The 26,871-nt window shown below is 38.9% G+C and overlaps 1 protein-coding gene across 6 annotated transcripts in view; it reads right to left on the bottom strand.

Annotated features, from left to right (window-relative positions):
* Positions 1 to 26,871, bottom strand: part of AFF4 (AF4/FMR2 family member 4) — an 87,865-nt gene that overhangs the window by 38,868 nt on the left and 22,126 nt on the right. Inside the window, exons 2-6 of one of the 6 annotated variants that reach the window (XM_021084749.1) lie at positions 17,405 to 17,496; positions 16,811 to 16,937; positions 12,416 to 13,210; positions 10,397 to 10,441; positions 5,402 to 5,488 (exon numbers count right to left, since the gene is read on the bottom strand). In XM_021084749.1, the coding sequence (XP_020940408.1) occupies positions 5,402 to 5,488; positions 10,397 to 10,441; positions 12,416 to 13,210; positions 16,811 to 16,933 (1,050 nt within the window). In that variant the 5' untranslated portion in view covers positions 16,934 to 16,937; positions 17,405 to 17,496. Of the gene's footprint in view, positions 1 to 5,401; positions 5,489 to 10,396; positions 10,442 to 12,415; positions 13,211 to 16,810; positions 16,957 to 17,404; positions 17,497 to 26,871 lie in introns of all 6 variants that reach the window. The other 5 variants (XM_021084748.1, XM_021084750.1, XM_021084747.1 and 2 more) reach the window with 5 other exon arrangements.

Raw genomic sequence — 26,871 nt, forward strand, 5'->3', positions numbered from 1 at the left:
CCTCCACATACCGTGGGTGTGGGCCTAAAAAGACAAAAGACCAAAAAAAAAAGTCTAGGGAAAAAAATGAAGAATCTGGGTTAGGTGAAGAGTTCTTGGAGTTCCCTGGTGGCCTAGCAGCTAAAGGATACAGCATTATCACTGCTGTTACATAGGTTCAATCCCTGGTCCAGGAAGTTCTGCACGCCATGGGCACAATAAAAAAAAAAAAAGTTTCTTAGAAACTGAAAACATGATCTGTCAAAGAAAAAAAAGCTGAAGAATTAGACTTCATCAATATTAGCAATTTCTCCCACTGGACAGCACGGGGAACTATATCTAGTCACTTATGATGGAGCATGATAATGTGAGGAAAAAGAAGGTATACATGTATGTGTGGCTGGGTCACCATACTGTACAGTAGAAAACTGACAGAACACTGTAGACCAGCTATAATGGAAAAAATAAAAATTGTTATTAAAAAAATATATTAGCAATTTCTACTCTTTGAGAGAATGCTGTGAGAATGAGAAGGAAAGCCAGTATGGGTGGAAAAATTCGCAAATCTATCTAATAATGGACTTACAAAAATGCAATAAACAAACTCTCAAAATTCAATAAGAGGGCAACAACCCAGTATAAGATGGACAAAAGATTCAAACAATGCATCAAAGAAGAGACAGACATGGAAAATGAATATATAAGGAGATGCTCAATATTCTTAGTCACTAAGGAAATATAAATGAATATCACAATGAGGTACCCTCTACACAACTGCTAAAAGGGCTAAAATTTAGAAAGACTGACCATACCAAGAGTTGGTAAGGATGTGAAACAAGAGAAACTATGAGGAGGAACAAAACATGGTTCAACTGGGAGTTCCCGTTGTGGTGTAGTGGGAACAATTCTGACTAGTAACCATGAAGTGGCAGGTTCGATCCCTCACCTTGCTCTGCGAGTTAAGGATCTGATGTTTCCATGAGCTGTGGTGTAGGTTGCAGACGTGGCTCGGATCGTGTGTTGCTGTGGCTGTGGTGTAGGCCAGCAGCTACAGCTCTAATTTGACCCTTTAGCTTTGGAACCTCCATATGCCGTAGGTGCAGTCCTAGAAAGAAAGGCAAAAAGACAAAAATAAATAAATAAAAATAGAAATAAAATAATACATGTGGCCGGCCTACACCAAGCCACAGCAATGTCAGAGCCGAACCACGCCTGCAACCTACACCACAGCTCACGACAACCCTCCTTAACCCACTCATCGAGGCCAGGGATTGAACCCTCACGTTATTAGTTGGGTTTGTTATAAGTGAGCCACCATGAGAACTCCCAAAACTACATATTTCTAAGTAACTCATGAATCAAAGAAATCACATAGGAAATTAGGAAATATTTTGCAGTGAATGATAACAAAAACACTATACATTACAATTTGTGAGATACATTTAAAGCAAGGCTTAGAAACTAAAAATTTTAAATCCTTAAAACAAGAAATGTTTACAATCTATGATCTAAGCTTCCACCTAAAAATCAGAAGTAGAGCACATAAAATTCAAAATAAACAGAAAGAGGAGTTCCCGTCATGGCACAGTGGTTAACTAATCCAACTAGGAACCATGAGGTTGTGGGTTCGATCCCTGCTCTTGCTCGGTGGGTTAGGATCCCGCATTGCCGTGAACTGCGGTGAAGGTTGCAGGCACGGCTCGGATCCCGTGCTGCTGTGGCTCTGGCGTAGGCTGGTGGCTACAGCTCCGATTAGACCCCTAGCCTGGGAACCTCCACATGCCGCGGGAGTGGCCCAAGAAATGGCAAAAAGACTAAATAAATAAATAAATAAATAAAACAAAATAAGCAGAAAGAGAAGTTTCCACTGTGGCTCAGTGGTTAATGAACCCAGCGAGGATGTGGGTTTGGTCCCTGGCCATGCTCAGTGGGTTAGGGATCTGGCATTGCTATGAGCTGTGGGGTAAGTTGCAGACACAGCTTGGATCCCACACTGCTGTGGCTGTGGTGTAGGCCAGCAGCTACAGTTCCAATTCAACCCCTAGCCTGGGAACCTCCATATGCTGCAGGTGCAGGCCTAAAAAGAGAGCATGAACAAACAAACAAAAAAAGTAGAGATAAAAATAATCACAATAAAATAAAAATTGGAGTTCCCTGATGTACTAAAGGGTTAAGGGCCTGGTGTCACTGCTGTGGTTGGGTCACACTGCTATGGCACGGGTTTGATCCCTGGCTCAGGAACTTCAACATGCCAAGGGCCTGGCAAAAAGCAAAGAAAGAGAAAACTGGTAAGAACTAAAAGATGGTTCTTGGAAGGACCAGTAAAAGTGATACACATCTAACTAGACTACTCAAGGAAAATGAAAAAAAGAGAAACTACAAATCACTGATAGCAGGGGAATAAAGGACTTCACTACAGCTCTTACAAACATTAAAGAATAGGTATATATTATAAATAACTGTCAATAAATTTGACTGAAGTGAACAAATTAGCAAAATGACACAAGAATAGAAAAACTGAACAGCTCTGTATCTAATAAAGTTAATTTCTAATTGAAAACTTTCCAATAAAGAACACTATAGGTACAGATAGCTTCTCTGCTGACTTACATTAAACATTCAAGGAAGAATAATACTAACATTTTGCAAACTATTTCAGAAAATAGAGAAGAAGAGAACATTTCCTTGCTCCTTTTAAGAAGCAACACTACCCTGTATCAAAGCAAAGACATTATTAGGAGAAGAAAGAAAAAGAAACTATAAACATCACCCATTCAATCCTGGCACTCCCCGCCCCCATCACTCACATACCCACACAGGGTAGAAGCAAAAGATTTGAACTGATACTTCAAAAAGAAGAATGGCCAATAAGCTCACAAAATGAGGTTCAACATCATTAGTCATCAGGGAAATACAAAGGAAAACCAGTATGAGATACCTCTACATGCCCAGAAGTAATACAGCAGAAAATGGAGCAACAAAAACAAATGTAGAAAAGGATATAGAACAGGTGCAACTATCATAAGCTGCTGGGAAATTAGAGCGGAATAAGGCAGGAGTGTGCTATCATCACTTTACAAAATAGTTTTCAGTTTAGTATCTATTTAATATATACTTAACATATGTCCCAGTGATTCTACTCTTCACCATAGACCCAGGTTTAACCATAAAAGAAAACATAAATTCACACAAAGAATTATAAATGAATGTTTACAGATACTGAATTCTTCTTCTTTGTTTTTAAAGGGCTGTACCTGCAGCATATGGAAGTTGCCAGGCTAGGGGTTAAACTGGAGCTGCGGGCCTCTGCCACAGCCACACCAACAGAGGGTACGAGCTGCATCTGCGACCTACGCCCTTAAACCCACTGAGCGAGGCCAGGGATCAAACTCACATCCTCATGGATACCAGTCGGACTCTTAACCCGCTGAGCCACAATGGGAACTCCTAGATACTTAATTCTTAACAGCCCAAATCTGGAAACAACCCAAATGCTCACCAACAGGTGAATGAGTAAACAAATTTAGGTATTTTTATACAAAAGGAATAAAAATGAACTCATGAATAAAAAGGAACAAATTACTGATACATTTAAGAACATAGAAGAATTCCAAAATTCTAAGCAAAAGGCTGCAAAGTACGCATGGTATGGATTACATTTATATAAAATTCTAGAAAAAGCAAAACTTACCTAGAGTGACTTAAAACAGGTAAGCAATTGTGTGGGGCCAGTGGTGGGGGTGAGGCAGACTGCAAAGGAACATGAAGGAGCTCTGGGGGTGATGGAAATGTTCTAACTCTTGATGAAGGTGGTGGTTACACAGGTGCCTATGTCTATGAGAACTCTGTACATTAAATATCTTGCAAATAAAGTGAAGGAGTGGTATGGCACACATATGGGCAGAAGGTTTTACCGCTATCTCACATCACTCACAAAAACAAACTGGGCTAAAGATAAAGTAAACGAAACTGTAATCACATTAAAAGAAAAGTAAGAAGTTATGTTTATGACCGTGGAGAAGAAAAGCCTTCTTTAACAAGATTTTAAAAAGCAAAAGCTTTTTAGAAGAGAAAGATCAATATATTCATCAAATTTAAAATCTTCTAGACCATCAAAGTTAAAAGGGCTCTATAACTGGGAGAAACATTTGCAGCATGTGGAATAAATTATTTGAATCCAGAATTCAAAAAACACAAAACAAAACAAATTATCCTAAAACTCATTAGGTGAAAAGATGCAGCCCCAAGGGCGGAGGAGGTCAATTCATCCACACAGATGACAAATGTGGAAAGATGATGAACCTCACTAGCAATCTAGGAAATGGATCAAAAGATTGGTGCTCAAAATAACAAACGGTGGTGTGCATGTGAGGAAAAATAGGGAACACAAGTGGGAGTACTGATTAGTACAAACACGATGGAGGGAATTTGAGAGTATGTTAACCATATACCCTCAATACCCAACAATTATACAATATTCAACAAATTACACTTCCTGCTTTTTACACAAAATAAACCTACATGCACCCAAGAAGGCATGAACAAAGATATCCCCTATAGCAATGTTTACAGAAGTGAAAACTTGGCAACAAGTTACATACCAAAGGGAAATGGGCTAATAAACTAATATATATATAAAATGGATACTATTAAAAGAACTGAAATACCTCTTTATGTAATAATTATCTCTATATAATCTGTGTATGTTTGTGTATATATGTATATACATACACACATAAAATAACGTGGAAAGGTCCCTATTGCTGACTAATTAAAATACAGAATAATATATCTGTGCAGAAATAAATGAGATGTTTATATGTGATGATTACATTATATGCATATGTAAATGCACATGAAAAGACTTGCAAAGGAATGTATGAAGTGGCTCTGGTAAGATGGAGGAGGCAGTATATAGGGAAAGCTAGTATTAGGGATCCTGCTCAAACTTTACTAACAAGAACATATTCTTGCATTATTTGTGTGAGTATAGATTAATGTAAAAAATCCCAAATCTGCTGGTTTTAGATGAGCTTGGAATGTCATCTGAGGAACCATTTTCCCTAGGAGAAAAGTCTAGTTGCTGTGTCCTCTGGAACGGAGTTCCTCATCAACAGTTTGGGAAGCCCTAACCATTTGTGGCCTAGAATATCACAAGGGTTTGCAACAAACACTGATGCCTTCTAAGTCACCTTCCCATACTGCCTGCCGTCAAAGATTTTCCAAGTATCTCTCAATGCAAGTCACTCTTCATGCCATATTCTCATTTTGTTTTCTTAATAGTAATTATCACTACCAAACTTATCTATTCACTTACTATCTCCCACTAGAATGGGAATGGCAAGACAATTTTGAATGCTTATAATTTCAGTCAAGCCATTTAATTTCCTTACAGTATCAAAGACACATTTTATTTACTTACCTTAGTAGGAAAAGGAAATTTGGAAGGTTCTGTTTTGCATGGTGTATGAATAGCCGTTAGAGGGGGAGGCCATGAATGCGTCATCTCCTGAAATGTAATTATTACAGTTTGTTTTCAAGCAGGTCAAGGATAAAAATTACACAGCTAAAAACCAGATTTGGTTTTTTTTTTTTTGCTATTTCTTGGGCCGCTCCCACGGCATATGGAGGTTCCCAGGCTAGGGGTCTAATCGGAGCTGTAGCTGTCAGCCTACACCACAGCCATAGCAACACGGGATCCGAGCCGCGTCTGCAACCTACACCACAGCTCACGGCAACGCCGGATCATTAACCCACTGAGCAATGGCAGGGATTGAACCCGCAACCTCATGGTTTCTAGTTGGATTCGTTAACCACTGCGCCACAACGGAAACTCCTAAAAACCAGATTTGTATTATAAATGCTGGTTTCACGATTGCTCCTCCAAAAGTATACATATTTAATCAATACATATTAATTAAGCACAATGTGTGCAAAGTATATGGGGTAGGCAATAGGAAGATAAATAATTTACACTCTTCAACAACAACAACAAAAAAAAAAGACGAAAAGACAAAAAAAAAAAAAAAAAAAAATTTACACTCTTTGGCTCCAAGGAGCTTACGTAGTTAAGATGATAAGACCTGTGAATAGTTATAGAAATCAGCCTGCAATCAAATACAAGGCACACAGTAAAATGCACACTGAGGAAGAGCTTGCTGGGGAGTGAGAGGAAGAGGATTAACAGTAAGAAAAGCAGCTGACATTTACTGTGTATCTTCAATGTGCTATTTTAGCTGTCTGTTACTCATTTAGTACTCACAATGACATTATGAGGTAGACACCACTAATACCCTAACTCCAGGTAAGACCAAACTGACGCAGAGAGGTTACTTACTCAAGGTCACACACCTGGTAAGCAATGGACACAAAATTTCATCCTAGGTAGTCTGGCCACACAGCGCATTCACTGACAGGAAATTTTGGCCAGGTAGAGGAAATCAGAAGAGAGCTACTAAAAAAAGCACATGAAGAGGAAGACAGACCACAGATCTGATTTCATTCAATGCCTTCTGTCTAATCATATGCCAAGTATGTCCAAGTGGAGGTTTGGATATGATCACAATGTGCATGTCAAAGAAGCAGGGGAAAGAGAGGCAGACTTAGAATAAGGAGGGAGTATTTCATTTCTGGAATTCAGTTCAAAGTAAGCCATCAAGTAGACTGAGAAAATACAAAAAATTAAAGGTGGTATAACTTTCAGGAATTTACTCTATAGCTATACCCACAGGATTATGTAAGGAAACATGATCAAGGGGCTCACACTTTAAAAATAAAAACAACCTAAATATCCAACACAGGATTTAAATTATCAGACATTCATACAATGGAACACCAAGTAGACAGAAAAATGAGAAATTTACCTACCGATATGACATGATATCCACAATTATTAAGTGGAAAATACAAATTATGGCATATGCCCTAATAAATGCTTGTGTGTGAAAAAAATCTCTGGAAGCTAGTTAACAGTGGCTCCCTTCAGACGACAGAGTAACTGAAAGAAGAGGTTTCTACCACCTGGAATAGGCATTTGCACTATAAATGCTCTCTATCCTCTCACCATGCTTTATTTTTTGTTTGTTGGGGGGGAGGGGGGCTGCACTTGCAACATGCGCAAGTTCCCAAGCCAGGGACTGAACCCACACCAGAGCAGCGATCTGAGCCCCTGCAGTGACAATGCTGGATTTAAACCTCTGTGCCACAAGGGAATTCCACGACACTTTCTTTTTTAAAGAGCATTTCAGGAGTTCCCGTCGTGGCGCAGTGGTTAACGAATCCGACTAGGAACCATGAGGTTGCGGGTTCGGTCCCTGCCCTTGCTCAGTGGGTTAATGATCCGGCATTGCCCTGAGCTGTGGTGTAGATTGCAGACGCGGCTCGGATCCCTTGTTGCTGTGGCTCTGGCATAGGCCGGTGGCTACAGCTCCGACTGGACCCCTAGCCTGGGAACCTCCATATGCCGTGGGAGCGGCCCAAGAAATAGCAAAAAGACAAAAATAAATAAATAAATAAATAAATAAATAAATAGCATTTCACTTTCTGAAGTAATTACATACCCCCTGCTTGAGAATGTCAGCTCAAAAGGCTGCAACACTACTACCACCACTATATCCCCAGTGCTTCACACATATAGACACTCAATTAGTAAGCCTTGAATTAATAAACGATTTGGTTAGAATAAGCATACATCACTTTTAGATTAAAAAAAATTTTTTTCTTTAAGTTTGTGATGGGGTTCCTGGAAGCAGCATGACTACAAATAGCAAAGAAACACCAAGGGAGCTGAACTTTCTATATGTCCTTGTATGCTGCACATAGGGAAGAGGCAGGAAACAGAAACTGACATGCTCCAGGTTTTCTTTCTTTCTTTTTTTGTCTTTTTGGGGCCACACTCACGACATTTGGAAATTTCCAGGCTAGGGGAAGAGTAGGAGCTGCAGCTGCCAGCCACAGGAACATCTGATCCGAGCCGAGTCTGCAACCTACACCACAGCTCATGGCAACGCTGGATCCTTAACTCACCAAGCAAGGCCAGGGACTGAACCGAGTCCTCATGGATACTAGCTGGGTTCGCTACTGCTGAGCCATGACAGGAACTCTGCTCCAGGTTTTCAATGTTGGCATTTTATACCTCAAATACCAAAATACTCAACAGAAAATCTAACTCCCTATCATCAAATGACTGAGCACTTATTACACCCAGGGCTATATGCCAAGTCCTGCCTGTATAAAATGTAGACTAAATGGTCAGTAACATTAAAGAGATAATTAAATATTAAGAAAATCTAAGATTTCTTCTAGGTAGTAAGGTGCCATGTGCATCTTTGCGGATTTAAGAGTAAAGCTATAGGCTATAGGCTCCCTTACATTTTTTGCGTACATGGCAACTGAAAAATGAATGTAATATGAGATCCAAAGGAAAGAGTCTTATCACTGTGGTCTGATGACCTGATACAGGCAAAAGAATTTCCATGGAATTCTAATAAAAAGCAGAATCTATATATAAATGAAGAGGAAAGAGAAACACATTCCATGAAAATTTACTTTCTACAAAGGTGAAAGGGAAAGAAAATGTACAGCTTAGGGAAATCAGTTGGGCAAGAGTGGTCAATCAGTCGTGGGAGAAGGCCGTGGAAGCCTTGGAATGTTAAATTTGGACACTGTTCTTTGTTTGGGCCTTAGGAAGCCACTGAAAACTTCTAAGAAGGAAATCGATTTATGAAAATAAAGGATTAAAGCAAAGACTCTGGTAACAATACAGAAGACAGATGAGCAAAGAGACTGGAAGCAGAAAGGCAGAGTGAAGACTGTATACTGCAATTCTTGAAGCTCAAAGTGCCCAAACTGGAAATGAAGGAATAATTTCAAGGAATTTTCAAAGCCTACACGTAGTTCTGTGATTAAAGAGAACATCAAAGAAAGAAGTGAAAGATAATTCAGGTTCTATACTTACAAGCAAGGAACAATGGTGGTCCTACTAACAGAACTCTGATAAATACGGCTTTAGACATGCTGAGTCTAAAGAAGTAGGGAGAAACAAACGGAGACCTAGCTAAGAAGCAATTTAGAGACAAAAAATAAAACACGAAGGAGGTCAAAGGAGGAGCGAAAGACTGAAGAGCTAACAGATAAAGCCCAAAGGATAGAGGAAAATCACATCAAAGAGAAAGGGGAGTGGTAAGAAACCATAATTTTAAGAGATGACACAAGTGTTCCCAAAGGACAAAGAGTATGAGACAAGAAAAGTGTGTGCAAAATAAAGACAACGAAGTATAAAAACAGTTAAAGAAGGAAGAATGAGGTTTCCTGAAGGAAAAAATAAAAATTATTTAAAGTAGAAAAAGCAAAGAACTCAAATGAGGGAGTTCCCACTGTGGCACAGTGGGAAACGAATCCGACTTGGATTCATGAGGATGAGGGTTCCATCCCTAGCCTTGCTCAGTGGGTTGGGGATCTGGTGATGCCATGAGCTGTGCTGTAGGTCAAAGATGCGGCTTGGATCTGGCGTTGCTGTAGCTATGGTGTAGGCCGGCAGCTGCAGCTCTGAATTTGACCCCTAGCCTGGAACTTGCTTATGCCACAAGTGTGGCCCTTAAAGAAAAAAAAAAAAAAGAACTCAAATGAAGCCCCTGATGAAATGGAAGATAATGACTTTGGAGAAACAAGTTCAGCAGAATGGCAGAGGTAAAAGACTGCAGAGGGCTAAAGGAAAGAAGAGAATAAAGCAGAAGCGGCCAATCCAAGTAGTCTTTGAAAGGTATCCATAGTAAAATCCAAGTATAGACAGAAAAATTCAGAAGCATATGCAAAAAGTACAATTAATATGCAAGTGATGGTTCTTCTCTATTGAGCCAGAAGCAGTCACTGTCACTCATCAATTCACTGGACTATTTTTCCAATAGACAAATTTTTTTTCCCCAAGACTGTACTCTTTGGTCATGTGTCAAGTTTAAACATATTCCATTAAACACTCAAACTGTGCAGTATTCAGAGAAGGCTTTTCATTGTAGGATCTGAGCAGTATATACAGATGAACTACAAGCTATTTTCAAAACAATGCTTTGACTGATAACTACTGAGATTTTTTTTTAAGCACTTCAAATGATTAATAAACCTGAGAAAGTATAGTTATATTTGGTTTCTTCCTCTTTTCAAAGCAAACTGTAGAATTTGTTTTTACTTACAAACTAAACCCCCCCCCCAAAAAAAGGAACAGTTTTTTGAGGGCAAATAGTAAACAAACCAAGTAATTCAGAACCTAAGTATGAATATAAGCGAAAAAAAAAGTCAGTTATCTTCGATGGACATTATGAGGTTATACATGTAAGCAATCTGTTGCTTCAGATATTCTGTGAAATACAGAGGGCAGCAGAGCATCATTAATTAAAGAGAAACTATTTTTTGAAAAACTTACTTTAAGAATTTCATCTACACAGCTTACATCACCAGAAGCAGATGCCTAAAGAAAGAGGAAAAGAAACATATATTAGATGTGGAGTCATTTACTATTACGTTTTGATCATCTGTTGCACAAATTTAACATTAGAAATGAAACTGAAATTTGAAGGAGTATTTAGTATCCCACTACTCTAAATACTAATTAGAATTTTTTGAGTAATTTCCTTAACTACAATTTTTTTTTTTTTTTTTTGCTTTTTAGGGCTGCACCTCTGGCACATAGAGGTTTCCAGGCTAGGAGTTAAATCAAAGCTATAGCCGCCAGCCTATACCACAGCCACGGGAACGCAGGATTGGTGCCTTGTGTGCGACCTACACCACAGCTCAAGGCAACACCAGATCCCCAACCTACTAAGTGAGGCCAGGGATCGAACCTGAAACTAGTTGGATTCACTTCTGTTGCACTACAACGGGAAGTCCCTTAACTACAAATTTTTCAAGCACTAAAAAATTTTAATAATCAAACTGTTTATGATTGGAAGAACTTTATATTTTTTAAAAGGTTTTTAAAAATCTTACCTCATACTTAGATTAGAAAAAATTTTGGAGTGGACAAGCAATGAGATACTGCTGTATAGCACAGGCACTATATCTAGTCACTTATGATGGAACATGATAGAAAATAATGAGAAAAAGAAATTGCACACAAACACACACACACACATGACTGGGTCACTTCGCTGTACTGCAGAAATTGACAGAACACTGTAAATCAAGTATAACAAAAAAAAATTTTTTTTTAAGTTTTTTTTTTTTTAAGGTCACACCTGTGTCATATGGAAGTTCCCAGGCTAGGAGGTGAAAGGGAGCTGCAGCTGCAGGCCTACAACACAGCCACAGCAACTAGGGATCCAAGCTGCATCTGTGAGCTATGCCACAGCTTGTGGCAACACCAGATACTGAGCAAGACCAGGGATAGTACCCGCATCCTCAAAGACATTATGTCGGGTTCTTAACCTGCTAGACCACAACGGGAACTCAGAAATAATTTTTTAAATGTAATTTTTTCAGATAAGCAATATGTCAAATCTTAAAAAGTTTATTTACATACAAAGCATATCATGATACTGATATCAATTATTTCACATAAACTAGCAAACAATAAAATCAATATTAGGTTGTTTATTGTGAGGCTCAAACAGGACCTGGAGAGCTACAGTAAAGTGACTCCAAGGACCATGTTATATTGTGTGAAGAAAGAACAAATTACCACTTTACTGTTCTCTTGAGAGGAGTAATCAATGACAAATGCCATGAACAGTGTGTTTCCTAAGGCCACAGCCAAGATTTTTAAATGTCCTCAAAAGAGCATTTCACCTATCCCTGATTCCTTCCCCCACCACTTTAAGTTATGAGCTATGACTTTAACTATTGACATTACATTAAAATTTTTTATTGCAAAAACTACATTAAAGAGAAAATTTCACCTATTTCACAACAAATACTCATTTCTTTGGTAATGAAGTTATAAATACTGTAAATTTCAAACCACTATGTCTGGAGCAGCTGCCTCAAACCTTTAAGTATAACCACAGAAAAGGATCATGGCATCCAAACCAGAAAAATTTACAATCTCCATGGACCCAAAAAAAGTTCCAACATCAACCACACTGAACCATGCCCACACCTCATTGATGAGTATTGCATTAAGAACAGAAGTCAATTTTCTTAAAAACGAAAGAACACAAGTGCATTATTCCATAAAATCAAAATGAAGAAATCTAGGATACTGATTGATTATGCTTTTAATTCTGTAAGTGAATTAACATTTGAGAACAATGAATGACATTTTCTCTGCTGCTGAAGGGGGTAGCTAAGCGCTCTACATTCACTTGGAAGTCAATCACAAGCCTTCCTTTAAATTTTTTACATTCCTTACTACTAAGAAAAAGAGACAGTTCAAGTTTAATCATAAATTCAGGGTCAACTGCTCCACACAGTTACAATGTTAAAAAGCTCTGAACTTGTGACTTACATCCAATGGTTGGGAAGGTATTTTCAGCTTGGTGAGATGTGCTTTGCTGCTGGGCTTCAGTTCAGTCATACTGTTGCCATGGGATTGGCTGCTGTAGTGTTCAGAGGACAGCTTTGGTTCCATGGATTCTTGTCCATCCATGGGTCGCACATAGGCAGTGGGTTTCTGTAACATCGAGCTGGACTTTGACATCAAGGAAGGTGGGAAAGACTGAGTTGAGTGCTGCCCACTTGAAAAAGGTACACGGGAAGGAGAATCCCAGTTTGCATCAGGGTCCCGAGGGGATTTGGAACGCTGGTGTTCCTTACTATGGTGATCATTCCCATGAGACCTGGAATGACTGGAGCTTAATGAAGAAACAGCCTGGGGTTTTCCAGGGCTGGAAGAGCGTGATTTGGAGTGTTCTGATCCATGCTGGCCTTTTTTCCGGCTACTGCTCCCACCACTGCTATATGAGTCACGGTCATGCCTCTGGCCACTACTATTAGAGCCACCACTGCTACCTGCACTGGCCCGCTGGCTACTGTGTCCACTCTGTAAGCCCGAGGACCTTTTCTGAGACTGAGAAGTGCTGGGTGCAGGTCCTACTGGAGTCCATTTGCTGCTCTGATGAGAGCTCCCATGTCTCTGTTCAAAGAAATTTGGGTTTGATTTTTCATCTGCTGTTGGCGGTACTGTAGGCTTGGGAATTGCAACAAGCTTTGGTATAGATCTGTCTCCTATGAAATCCTTCATTTCATCGTAATTTCCAAGCATGCTCTGAATACGACTTGACAGCTTATCTTCTTTGCTGGTCTACAAAAAAAAGTAAAAGAAAATTATTAAATTAGCATAACTAGAAATAAAAGATGCTTCTAAACTAACTTTAGAAACTTCAAATGCAAAGGGTCTTTTTCTTTTTATGGCTGCACCTGAGGCACATGGAAGTTCCCGGCTAGGGGTCAAATTGGAGCCACAACTGCGGGCCTACACCACAGCCACGGCAACACCAGATCCGAGCCACCTGTACAACTTCCACCATAGCTTGCACCAACTCCAGACCCTTAACCCACTGGGCAAAGTCAGGAATCGAACTTGCATCCTCAAGGAAACTATGTTAGGTTCTTAACCTGCTGAGATACAATAGGAAATCTGGAAAGGGACTTTTCAAAAGGAGGTCTCATCTCATATCTTAAGGTGAAAATCTCAAAGCAAACTCAAGCACATATTTTTTATGGTGGAAAAAAATACACTGAAAGTGAGAAATCTCCATGTTAAAACACAAATATTCTAGAGTGCACTGAGAAATAGGTACAACAGACAACAGATTTTTTTTTTTTTTTTTTTTTTTTGTATTTTTAGGGCTGCACCCACAGCATATGGAATTTCCCAGGCTAGGGGTCTAATCAGAGCTATAGCCACCAGCCTACGCCACAGCCACGCCAGATCCAAGCTGCATCTGCACCCTACACCACAGCTTATGGCAACACTGGATCCTTAACCCGCTGAGCAAGGCCAGGGATCGAACCTGAAATCTCATGGTTCCTAATCGGATACATTAACCACTGAGCCACGATGGGAACTCCCAGATTTTTTAAATACCCAAATGTCGCCAATAAATATACTGTAAAAATCTTGGGAAGAGCAGAAAAAGTAATTACATGTTTACAAAGTTAATTTCCAAGTCAGGAGATTAGCCAATTCTCATTTTAATAGGCAGTCGAGTAAAATATCATATTCTTTGTAATTAAATGTTATAGTTAGAGGAGTTCCCGTCGTGGATCAGTGGCTAACGAATGTGACTAGCAAGTTAAGAATCTAGCATTACCGTGAGCTGTGGTGGAGGTTGCAGATGTGGCTCAGATCCCACACTGCTGTGGCTGTGGTATAGGCCGGCAGATATAGGACCCCTAGCCTGGGAACCTCCACATGCTGCAAGTGGGGCCCTGAAACAAGACCAAAAAAAAAAAGAAAAAGAAATCAAGGCTGAACTACCATCAACTATATTTCCATTAAAAAAAAAAAAAGCCTAAAAACTACCACTATTTGAGACTGACATCAATCAGTAAAGATTTTAGATTATTTGAAAATCAGTCCAATCCCTATTAAACAAGAAAGGTAAATACACAGCAATTTATGGACAACATCAAGATCAGAAATTGATCTAATTTATTACAGTGTAATTAAAAATAAATGGCAGTATGATGCAAAGATTCTAGATGAAACTCCTGTGTTTTTCAAAGTATCTTTAACACCTAATCCCAAATTTTGTTTTACACTCATAAATGGTATCAGTAAAACTGCCTTTCATTGGAAAATCCTTAAAAGCTCCGAACAAATGGCTTTTTATAGATCTCACGAATGATTTCTACAAACACCAAATGTTATAACGTGTTATAAGTCGTTAAATTTGTATTTCATCAGGAAAACATCTAACACATTCTCAATCTTTTTTTTTTTTTTTTTGTCTTTTTGCGTTTTCTAGGGCCGCTCCCTTGGCATATGGAGGTTCCCAGGCTAGGGGTCTAATTGGAGCTGCAGCCGCCAGCCTATGCCAGAGCCGCAGCAACTCTGGATCCAAGCTCCGTCTGCATGGTTCCTAGTTGGATTCGTTAACCACTGAGCCACAACAGGAACTCCACATTCTCAATCTTATACTATAAAGCCAACAATGGTCATTACTAGGGCAATACATAGTATTATGGCTATTACAGACAGTATAAGCATTTAAATTATTATAATAGTATTTCCAATTATATATATAACTGAATCACCTTGCTATATAACTGAAGCACTATAAATCAACTATACATCAATAAATAATTCAATAAAAAAGGCAAAAAAAAAATTTAACAACAACAATACAAATAATACTTCTATGGCGTTTCCTGGTAGTCTAGCGGTTAAGGATTCAGCATTATCATTGCTGTGGAGCAGGCTCAGTCTGTGGCCCAGGAAACTTCACTGCCACAGGCATGGCCAAAATAATAATAATTATTATTATTCCAGTGAAGTATAAAGCCAAACCAAAATATTAAAGTGACATTTGTGGCCATTACAGCTACATCAGTCATCAGATTCAGTGTTTTATATAATCCCAAATCAAATAAATTGATAGTTATAACAACAACAATTAGTTCAATTGGTCAACCAATTGTTAATTAGCAATTAGTCAACACTTCTAACAACATGCTTTAATCTTATTTTATCTTTTTAGGGCCGCACCCATGGCATATGGAGGTCCCCACGTTAGGGGTCCAATCGGAACTATAGCCATTGGCTTACTCCACAGCCACAGCCATGCCAGATCTGAGCTGCGTGTGCAACCTACACCATAGCTCACAGCAATGCTGGATCCTTAACCCACTGAGTGAGGTCAGGGATCGAACCCGAGTCCTCATGGATACTACTCAGGTTCATTAACCACTGAGCCGTGACAGGAACTCCTAAACTTGATAGTTAATTAAGCATTAAACATATAGAAAGAAAATCAAAGAATTTAGTATATGGTAACAAAAAAAGAAACAGATTGATACTGAAGACACATTTATTCAAATATACTAACAGTCAATGAAACTTAATAAAATAAGTAAGCAAATACTAAGAAATAGAAACAAATGAATCTATGAAATATTTGTCTTTTTTGGCTGTGCCCGCTGTGGCATACAAAATTTCCCAGGCCAGGAATTAAATTCACACCACAGCAGTGACAATGTTGAATCCTTAACAACTAGGCCACCACAAACTTCCTGAAATATCTGTCTTTGATTGATGTTATACCCAAACAGCCAATGTTAACAGCAGATGATAAGCACAAAATTTTAAATTTAATTCAAGGCTCAGAAAAGTGAATTACCTGCCCAGGGTTAGTGGCAGAGTCAGGAACACGGACATTTGTGCTAATCCAGACCGTATTTCAAGGGTACAGGAATGCAGTGGGGTTGGGGTGTGTGAAGATGACCTTAGGGCTCTAGTAATGCTGTTTTTTTCAATTTTGTTTTTTTTGTTTTTGTCTCTTTAGGGCTGCACTGACAGCATATGGAGGTTCCCAGGCTAAGGGATGAATCAGAGTAGCTGCTGGCCTATTCCACAGCCACAGCAACACAGGATCCGAGCCTCGCCTGCCACACACAAGTAACACTGTATTTCTTGATCTAGGTACTAATTATGTGAGGTTGCTCATGTGGTGAAAATTCTCTCAGCTCCAAGTACACCTATTTCATGTACTTTTCTGTACATACTTTGTGCTGTAATGAAAAGTTTACACCAAAAAAGTACATTCTATTATGAGGAAGAGAAAAAATATTGCAAGTTGTAACATAATAATAACCCTAATATAAAAATTTAAGTTTAAACATTTTAAAAGCAAAAAAAGGTCATTTTAGGGGAGGAAAAAACATTCAAAGGGCAACTTACAACTTTGTATGGCTCAGCAAAGAGAGGAGAGCTAGGTGGGAAGGCGTCGTCGCCCTGCTGAATTTCCTGATTCCGCCTTTCCCGTTCTTTCATACGCAGCACATTCCGGTCTTCACGGTTCATGTTGCTACGAAGAGAGACACAACCTTCACATCATAAAAAGAAAAGGAAAAATTAAACGTTCTGTACTCATTTTGTCAGTGCAATACTTCAGTCAGATATTTCCTTTCAAATTCCCAGAAATAACACGCATGAGTACTGAAGGTGGGTTTGGCAATGGTTTTATCATCTAACACCAATAGCATCTTCCACATATCCACACAGGCATCACTAGCCCAGAATATTAGGATCCACCCCACTGAAACATGTAACCTTAGGAATTTTTAAGTGTTCTGCTAGCTACAAGTCAGCTAAAACTAATACACTCAAAGTGAAGGTGGTACTTAAACCCAAATTCTTAGTATTTCCTATAAGCCTTCTGTGGCTTCATCTTCAGAAATCTAACTAGTCTTTGCCATTAGAGGCATATAACCCACTCCCACCTACCACCCCCCTCCCCCCAGGGTCCAGTTCTTTTCTCTACTTTGCATCTACCTTATCTTGATTTCCTTTTGTCCCAAACACAGCTTCCTTGGTGTCCATCCTTATGGCAGTTTGACCTCAGCTTTGCTGTTGCTCTAGATACCCTAAAAAACGACATTTCTGCTCTAAATACATTAATATTTCAATTCACACCTCAATAAATGGCAAAACTGAGGCTTTCAGCAATAGAATCTAAAATTAACTTGGGTTAGTAACAGTAGTCGAAATTGTATCAAAAAGAAAAAGTCTTTCGGGAGAAAGGGTAAATGAGGGTGTCATTTCTATAATCATGACAGAATGCTGTATTTGCATTAAGAACAAACCAAGGAAAACAGTTTATTTATAGTAGGAATTGTAGTTAAATGGAAAATAATGAAAAAGGCTATCAAAACCTTGGGACAAGGGATTATCAGAGACTGCCACACACACTTCCCTGCAGATAGATAAAAATCATCTGTCCTAGTTATGTTCTGTTTTGTTGTTTTGAAAGTCCTATCGGAGACCAAAGAGAAAAATTAGGTTATACTGTGGAGTATCTAGCCTTGTGATTCATAAATCAAATCAGAAAATTAAAGTCAATCAAGACTGGGGGAAACTATAATTGTAAAATGAGAGTGGATAGCAAAATCAACATACTCTTGAGGATTTTTATAAGTGCAAGTAAACATTCAAAAACAAAACTTTCTGATCTGCACAATTTAATAGCATGCAAATAAAGGAATTTAGTGGGTTTCTTTTTTTTAAGTTCTAAGTATCCAAATGTGTGTTCAAGTTCTTTCTTGTTTGCACAATTTTCTAGTAAACTTATAAAAGAATATAAGCTATTCTGAGGTTATGGAAATAGTGTGTGCTTCCTTTAGTCTCCTATCAGAACTACAAAAAATATTTGATTCTTTCATTATTAAATGTTATAAATTATCTATACTTTGGTAGTCAGAGAATAAAACCAAAGAACAATTACTGTCTCCAGCATACCTGAACAACTAATAACTATACCTCACTAACAATCAAGTTTCAAACAGACCTCTAGAGCCAAGGTACTGCAACATATGGAGTTACCTTTATCTTTTGTTATCTGTATCTGTTATCCTATGTTAACTACCAATTTCCTTACATTTCTTAAATTCAGTCCTTGAAAGATCAGAAAACATAAATGCCTTATTTCAACTGACTTAAATTTTATGCATTCAACAGCACTAAAATAATCACGCAGAAAATATGTGAACATTTATTACAAAACCCAGACAATTCCCACAATAAAAACCCTCCTATAATCCAGTAATAAGAAACTTTTTCTTTTCTTAACAATTAAAGTCATGACAGTGAATGTTTCCCCTTTTGACAAGGTGCCAAGAAGCTCATAACTGAATTAAATGATTGCTTATAAAAAATAATATCCCAGCTGTAGCACTTATTCTCTTAATTTTTTTCTGATCTGATTTACTTCCACATCTAATGTATCAGTTCTATTTTTCTCTCCTGTGTCTTTCAACATCAATCTCTCTGCCTAAAATAAAGCTTCCTCAAAAGCAGTAATTTCAGTAATCCTTTTGAGCCCCCCTCCATTGTTATGAAATTTAAACATGACTCAATTTGAAGTGTATCTCTGTTGTACAGGCAAAACTATCTTATAACATATCCCTCAGGACATCTGCAACTACTGCACTGACACAGTTAAAAATAACAAACTGCAGGAGTTCCCGTTGTGGTGCAGTGGAAAGGAATCCGACTAGGAACCATGAAGTTTCAGGTTTGATCCCTGGCCTCGCTCAGTGGGTTGGGGATCCGGTGTTGCTATGAGCTGTGGTGTAGGTCACAGATGTGGCTTGGATACTGTGTTGCTGTGGCTCTGGTGTAGGCAGGCAGCTGTAGCTCCGACTGGACCTCTGGCCTGGGAACCTCCATACACCATGGGTGCAGCCCTTAAAAAAAAAAAAAAAAAAAAAAAGGCACTATGACAACAAAATCTGTGGGACTACTAGATGAAATAATTTTTAAAAGAAAATTACCAAGCAGAAAGGGGTTCTTCATCTACAATTTTTAATTACTATTATCTCATACAGATACAAAATTAAAGAAATAGAAAAAATATTTTTCTTGTGATGAGATCTCTTAGGATTTACTTTTAACATACAGCCATGAGAATTATATTTATCATGCTATACATTACATCCCTAGCACTTACTTATAACTGAAAGTTTGTACCTTTTGACTGCCTTCCTCCAATTCCCCCTCCTCCACCCTACATCTCTGGTAACCACCCATCTGATCTTTTTCCAGAGTTTGTTTTTGAAGTATAATTGACCTACAACACCATGTGAGTTCCTATTTGATATTTCTTTACATTTGAAACCTGAGCACAGTAAGTCTAATTAAGATATGATGTCGCCAAAGATGTTACATAGTCATTGAATATATTCCATTCCCCACACTCATACCCTTGACACATTTACTTTGCAACTGGAAGTTTGTTCCTCTTAATCTCCTTCACCTGTTTCTTCCTTTCCTCTGATACTCCCTACTATTTCTGTCTTTCTCTGACTTATTTCACTTAGCATAATACCCTCTTGGGCCATCCATATTGTTGCAAATGGCCAAATTTCATTCTTTTTTATTATGGTTGCATAATTTTCCATTTTATACACACACACATCTTCTTTATCCATTCATCTTTTGATGGGAACTTCAGTTGCTTCCACATCTTGGCAAATAACACTGCAATGAACATACAGGTGCACATATTTTTTTTTTTTTTTTTAAACAGCCACATCTGTGGCATATGGAAGTTTCCATGCTAGGGGTTAAATTGGAGCTGCAGCTGAGGCCTATGCCACAGCCATGGCAATACTGAGCCACATCTGAAACCTTCACCACAGGTTGCAGCAATGCCAAATCTTTAACCCACTGAGCCAGGTCAGGGATCAAACTCACATTATCACAGAGACAGCGTTGGGTCCTTAACCACCTGAGCCACTATGGGAACTTCACATATCTCTCCTAATAAAAGCTTTTGTTTTCTTCAAACACCCAGGAGTGGAACTGCTAGATCATATGGTAGCACTGTTCTTAATTGTTTGAGAAATCTCCATACTGTTTTCCTTAGTGGCTACACCAAATTACATTGTCACCAACAGTGCATGAGGGTTCTCTCTCTTCCACATCCTTGCCAACACTTACTATTTGCTGTCTTTTTGATAATGACTATTCTGTGTGACGTGACATCTCATTGTAGTGTTTTATTTTTATTTTTTTTTTCCTTTTTCAGCTGCAACCATGGCATATGGAAGTTCCTGGGCCAAGGATCAAACCTGAGCTGGAGCATGACCCACGCCACAGCTCCATCAAGGACAGATCCTTAATCCACTGCACCAGGGCAGGGTTTGAACCAGAGCCACCACAGAGACAAGCCAGATCACTAGCCCACAGCAGGAACTCCCTCACTGTGGTTTTGATTTGTATTTCCCTGATTAACGATGTAGAGTATCTGTCATGTGCCTCTCGGCCATCTGTGTATCTTCCTTGGAAAGATATTCTATTCAAGTTTTCCAACCATTTTTCAATTGGGCAGATAATTTTTTATCCTTTACCTTTACCAAATTCACTGATGAGCTCCATTAGTCTTTTGGTGGCATCTTTAGAATTTTCTATTTATGTCATCTGCAAACAGTGACGGTTCTACTTCATTTCCAATTCAGACTCCTTTCATTTTTTTTTTCCCTGTTTGCTGTGACTAGGACTTCCAACACTATGTTGAATAAAAATGGCAAAAGTAGGCATTCTTGTCTGAGTACAATGTGGACTTATCATATATGGCCTTTATTATGTTGAGACATGTTTCCTCTATACAATCATTGTGGAAAGATTTTTATTATAAATGGATGCAGAATTCTGTCAAACACTTTTTATGCATCTATTAAAATGATTATGTGATTTTTATTCATCAATTTACTAATGTGGGAATTTCCATCGTGGTTCAGTGGTTAACAAATCTGACTAGCATTCATGAGGATGCAGGTTTGATTCTTGGCCTTACGCGGTGGGTTAAGGATCTGGCATTACCGTGAGCTGTGGTGTAGGCCACTAGCTACAGCTCCAATTGGACCCCTAGCCTCCTAGGAACCTCCATATGCTGCAAGTGCAGCCCTAAAAAGAGGGGAAAAAAAAAATTGATGTGTACCTCACTGCTTGACTTTCAGAGGTGGAACCATACCTGAATCCCCAATATAAATCCCACTTGATCATGATGTATGATCCTCTTAATGTATTATTGAATTCGGTTTGCTAATATTTTGAAGATTTTTGGATCTATGTTCATCAGTGATGTCAGCCTGTAATTTTCTTTTCTTGTGTTGTCTTTTGTCCAATTTTGGTATCAGGGTGATGTCAGCCTCAGAGAATGAGTTCAGAAGTGTTCCTTCCTTTGGAATTTTTCGAATGGTTTGAGAAAGATAGGCATTAACTCTTCTCCAAATGTTTGGCAGAATTTACCTGTGAGACCATCTAGTCCCATACTTTTTTTTTGTTGGGAGTTTTAAATTTACTTAATTTCATTATATAATTAATCTGTTCATATTGTTTATTTCTTCCTGGTTCAGCAAAATTATAAGCAATTTTATTTTATTATTTCTTAAAATGTTTTTGGTCTTTTTAGGGCCGCACCCACTGCATATGGAGGTTCCCAGGCTAGAGGTCCAATTGAAGCTGTAGCCACTGGCCTACACCACAGCAAAGCCAGATCCGAGCCACGTTTGAGACCTACACCACAGCTCAAGGCAACTCTGGATCCTCAACCCACTGAGTGAGGCCAGGGATCAAACCTGCGTCCTCATGGATACTAATCAGATTGGTTTCTGCTGAGCCACAACGGGAACTCCAAGAATATTCTTCCACTTGTGTATTTTTCAAAAGAGATAAACCTTGATGGGTTTTTCCAGTTAGACAAGTAATGCTTGCTTCTTGCTCAAAAATTCTGATATGGTTACTATAAAGTATAAAGTAAAATTCACCAATAATTTCACTTTCCTGAAAGAGATATTGTGAAGAGTCACACATTACACATACAGTTCTTACTTCATTTAATAAGTAATGAACATAGTTCCATATCACTACATACGAATTTTCTTTCTTTCCCTTTTTTTTTGGCTGCAACCATGGCAGATGGAAGTTCCCAGGCCAGGGATTGAATCTGAGCCGCAACTGCGACCTATGCCACAACTGCAGCAACGCTGAATACTTAATCCACTGCACCACAGCAGGAGCTCCTAAATTTTCATTCTTTCATTGACTGCGTAATATTCACTTAACCAGAAAGGCTCTGAGAGTTGGTTCGTATCCAGAATTTAGAATAACCAACATTATAATCATTTTATTTGTATGTGTGTGTGCACACTATTTTAGCTTCACATAAATTTCTCACTATGATATTGCTAGGTCAAAGGATACATGCTATACAGAAAAATGTGTTAACTGACGGTCCACCAACGAGACTACACCTTAACCATGCCATTTTCACCCTCAGGCACTATGAGTCTTTTTAAATCTAAGAAGAAAAAAAAACTATTCCGTCATTTGTTTTATTTCATTTATTCAACAAACACATGATGAGCCTACACACTATTTCTAGACACTGTGCCAGGAGCCAGGGATAAAATGGAGAATGACACCCAGATCGTCCTTGACCTTATAAAGCTCTAAGTCAGCTACATTCTACTAATTTCTGATAGCTAGACTGCACATCTTTTTCACCTCAGCCATTCATATTTCTTTCGCGACATGCCTATTCACACCTTTGGCCCACTTTTTATTAAAGTGAAAATCTTTTGATTATGTAATAACTATGCTATCTCAGTTTACCATAGGACTTAACGGAGGAACATAAGGTTAGGATTACATCTTATGATGAACTGCATCCTCCATCCACTGAGCACCTCCTTCAGGTCTTCTGCCTCTTCCTTCAGGACCACTCCCAAACTCTATGGGCAAGCCACACCTAAACTCTCCTCAGTCTGAGATAAAACCTCACTGCAGCCGTTGAAGTTTGTCAACACCCTTTCCAAGTCTCTTGATTTGTTTCTCGCAGCCTTTTACCCTTTCACCTTGATCTGCATCTGCTCAGCCTCTCTGGACTTTTTCACTCTTTATTTCTGTGGGGTAACAATCAATCTAAATAAAAAATTTAAACTGTCTATACTACATACAGTATGCCACCTATAACTTTATTTCTCAGTTACCTAGTAGCCAAAGGATCAAAAGCGAACTCCACTATGGACATGGGACTGGGGCACTAAAGGAAGGAAAGGGCTGGCTTTACTGGACAGCCTCTGCTACACACCACAGTTGTTATAAATCTCATCCACCTACTCACTACTAACAGCTCCATCCAAGGGAAACAGCATTTACAGAGGAATTGGACAAATTAAAAAGAGGTTACTTCCTGGTCATTTATATCTCTCTGAAAATCCTTAGGACCTCTTGGGGGGAAAAGGAAGGAAATGAGAGGGATTAAGAATAGCAATCTCAGAAAAGCATCAATAATAACTCAGAGCACATATGGTACCTAATCAACAACTAGTTACTGGATGAATATGCAGGGGGGAAAAAGATGTCCTTCCTTATTTCTCCATAATCAATATCAAAGAGGCTAAGACAGCAATTCACATGATGACCCTTTATCTACGAATATAGAGTTCTTCAAATCATAGTGATTCAGATGTTTTGTTAGAAGCAAGGACTATTTGATAATCTTGATGTAGAGTGATATCGTTCCTAAAAAAAGTTCTCAAAAACATAAATGTCTAGTAACAAGCCAGGAGTTTCCATTGTGGTTTAGTGAGTTAAGAACCTGACAGAGAGGAGTTCCTTTTCATGGCTTAGTGATTAACAAACCTGACTAGGATCTATGAGGATGTAGGTTTGGTCCCTAGCCTTGCTCAGTGGGTTGGGGATCCAGCACTGCCATGAGCTGTGGTGTAGGTCACAGACATGGCTTGGATCTGGTGTGGCTGTGGCTGTGGCGTAGGCTGGCGGCTACAGCTCCAATTCGACCCTAGCCTGGGAACTTCCATATGCCTCAGGTGCAGCCCTAAAAAGACAAAAGCAAAAAAAAAAAAAAAAAACCCAAAAAACTGACATAGCATTCTGTGGTACTGCAGGTTAAGGATCTGGCATTGTCACTACAGAGGCTTGGGTCACTGCTATACCTCAGGTTTGATCCCTGCCCCAGAAACTTCCACATGCCACAGAAGTGGCTAAAAAACAAAACAAAACAAACAAACAAACAAACAAAAAACTAATAAACCAAATCCAGCAACTTTATAGAGGATTATATACCAGGTCTAAATGTCAGGAATGTGAGATTGGCTTAACATTCAATAATAGTTAAAGTGATACAGGCTAACAACATAATACAGGACAAAAACCAAATGGCCATCTTGACAGACACAGAAAATACATCTGACAAGCTGCAACATCCCTTCTTGATAAAACACCCAACAAACTGGGAATAAAAAGGAATTTCCTCAGGCTGATAAAGCTCACCTATGAAGAAAACACAACTATCACATTTACTGGTGCGACTGAATGCTGTCACCCTAAGATCAAGGACAAGGATGTTCCTTCATCACTTCTATCCAATACCGCACTGTAGGTTCTAGTCAAATCAGTTAGGTAATAAAAAGGAATAAAAGGCATCTATATTGGAAAGAAAGAAGAAAAATGATGATTTTGTTCATAGAAAACCATAAAGAATCCACCAAAAAATGGTTAGAGGTGATCAACGAGTTCAGCAAGGCTGCAGGACACAAGATCAATACACAAAAAACCCCCAACTAATTGTATTTTTATATAAGAGCAATAAACAAAACAAAAATAAAGAAAACAATTCCATTCACCAACTGGATCAGCATCATCAATATTATCAAAAGAAATAAAATACTTCAGAAAAAAATTTTTATTTTCCTTTTTCAGCCACACCCACGTGGAAGTTCCCAGGCCAGGGATCGAATCTGCACCGGCAACCTATGCACAGCTGCAGCAACACTGGATCCTTAACCCATGGTGCCAGACCAGAGATCAGACCAGCAATGCCACAGAGAAGAGCCTGATCATTAACCCCACTGTACTACAACTAGAACCAGAAAAAAAAAAAAAAATTAACAAAAGAACAGCATTCTGGGAACTATAAAACATTATTGAAAGAAATAAAAGACCGAAATAGAGGAAAGACATTCCATATTCATGGATTGGAAAATTTGCTAAGATGAAAACACTCCCTAAATTGATCTACAGTTTCGACAGAATCCCTATCAATATTCCACCCAGCTGACTTTTTTTTTTTTTGTTTTTTTGTCTTTTCTAGGGCTGCAACTGCAGCATATGGAGGTTCCCAGGTTAGGGGTCTAATTTGAGCTATAGCTGCCAGCCCACTCCAGAGCCACAGCAACGCAGGATCCAAGGCCGAGTCTGCGACCTACACCACAGCTCATGGCAACACCAGATCCTTAACCCACTGAACAAGGCCAGGGATCAAACCTGTAACCTCATGGTTACTAGCCTGGTTAGTTAACCACTGAGCCAGGACGGGAACTCCCCAGCTGACTTCTTTACTGAAATCAACAAGCTAAAATTCATGTGGAAATTCAACAGATCCCAAACAGCCAAAACAACCTTACAAAAGAACAAAGTTGGAAAACACACACGTCCCAATTTCAAACTTTACTAAAACCTGTAGATCAACAAAACAGAACTGGAAGTCCAGAAATGTACCTTACATTATAATAGATTTTCCACAAGAATGCCAAGACAACTCAATCAAAACCTGGGAAAAGGACCTCAACAAACATTTCTCCAAAGAAAATACACAGATGGCCAACAAACACACGAAAAGATGCTCAATATCAAGGAGTTTCCTTCGTGGTTCAGCAGTTAACGAACCTGACTAGGTTCCACGAGGATGCAGGTTCCATCCCGGGCCTCTGTCAGTGGGTTAAGGATATGGCGTTGCCATGAGCTCTGGTGTAGGTCGAAGACATGGGCTCGGATCCCGCATTGCTATTGCTGTGGCAGTGCTATAGGCCACTGGATGCAGCTCTGATTCGATCCCTAGCCTGGGAACTTCCATATGCCACAGGTATGGCCCTAAAAAAGCAAAAAACAAACAAAAACATTCATTATCATTTCTTATAAGGGAAATGCAAATCAAAACCATGAGAAACCATGTCATTAAAATGGCTATTATCCAAAAATTAAAATTAAAAAAAAAGTGTTTCCAAGAATATGGAGAAATGAGAACCCTTGTGCAGTGCTGGTGAAAATATAAAAAGGTGCAGCTGCTATGAAATTATCGTATGACTCAGCAACTGTATTCTTATGTATATAGCAAAAGTACTGAAGCAAGGACCCAAACAATTGTACACCAATGTTCACAGCAACATTATCCACAAAAGTCAAGAGGTGGAAGCCACCCAAGGGTTCACCAACAG

This window comes from Sus scrofa, chromosome 2, assembly GCF_000003025.6.
Source record: "Sus scrofa isolate TJ Tabasco breed Duroc chromosome 2, Sscrofa11.1, whole genome shotgun sequence".
Lineage (NCBI taxonomy): Eukaryota > Metazoa > Chordata > Mammalia > Artiodactyla > Suidae > Sus > Sus scrofa.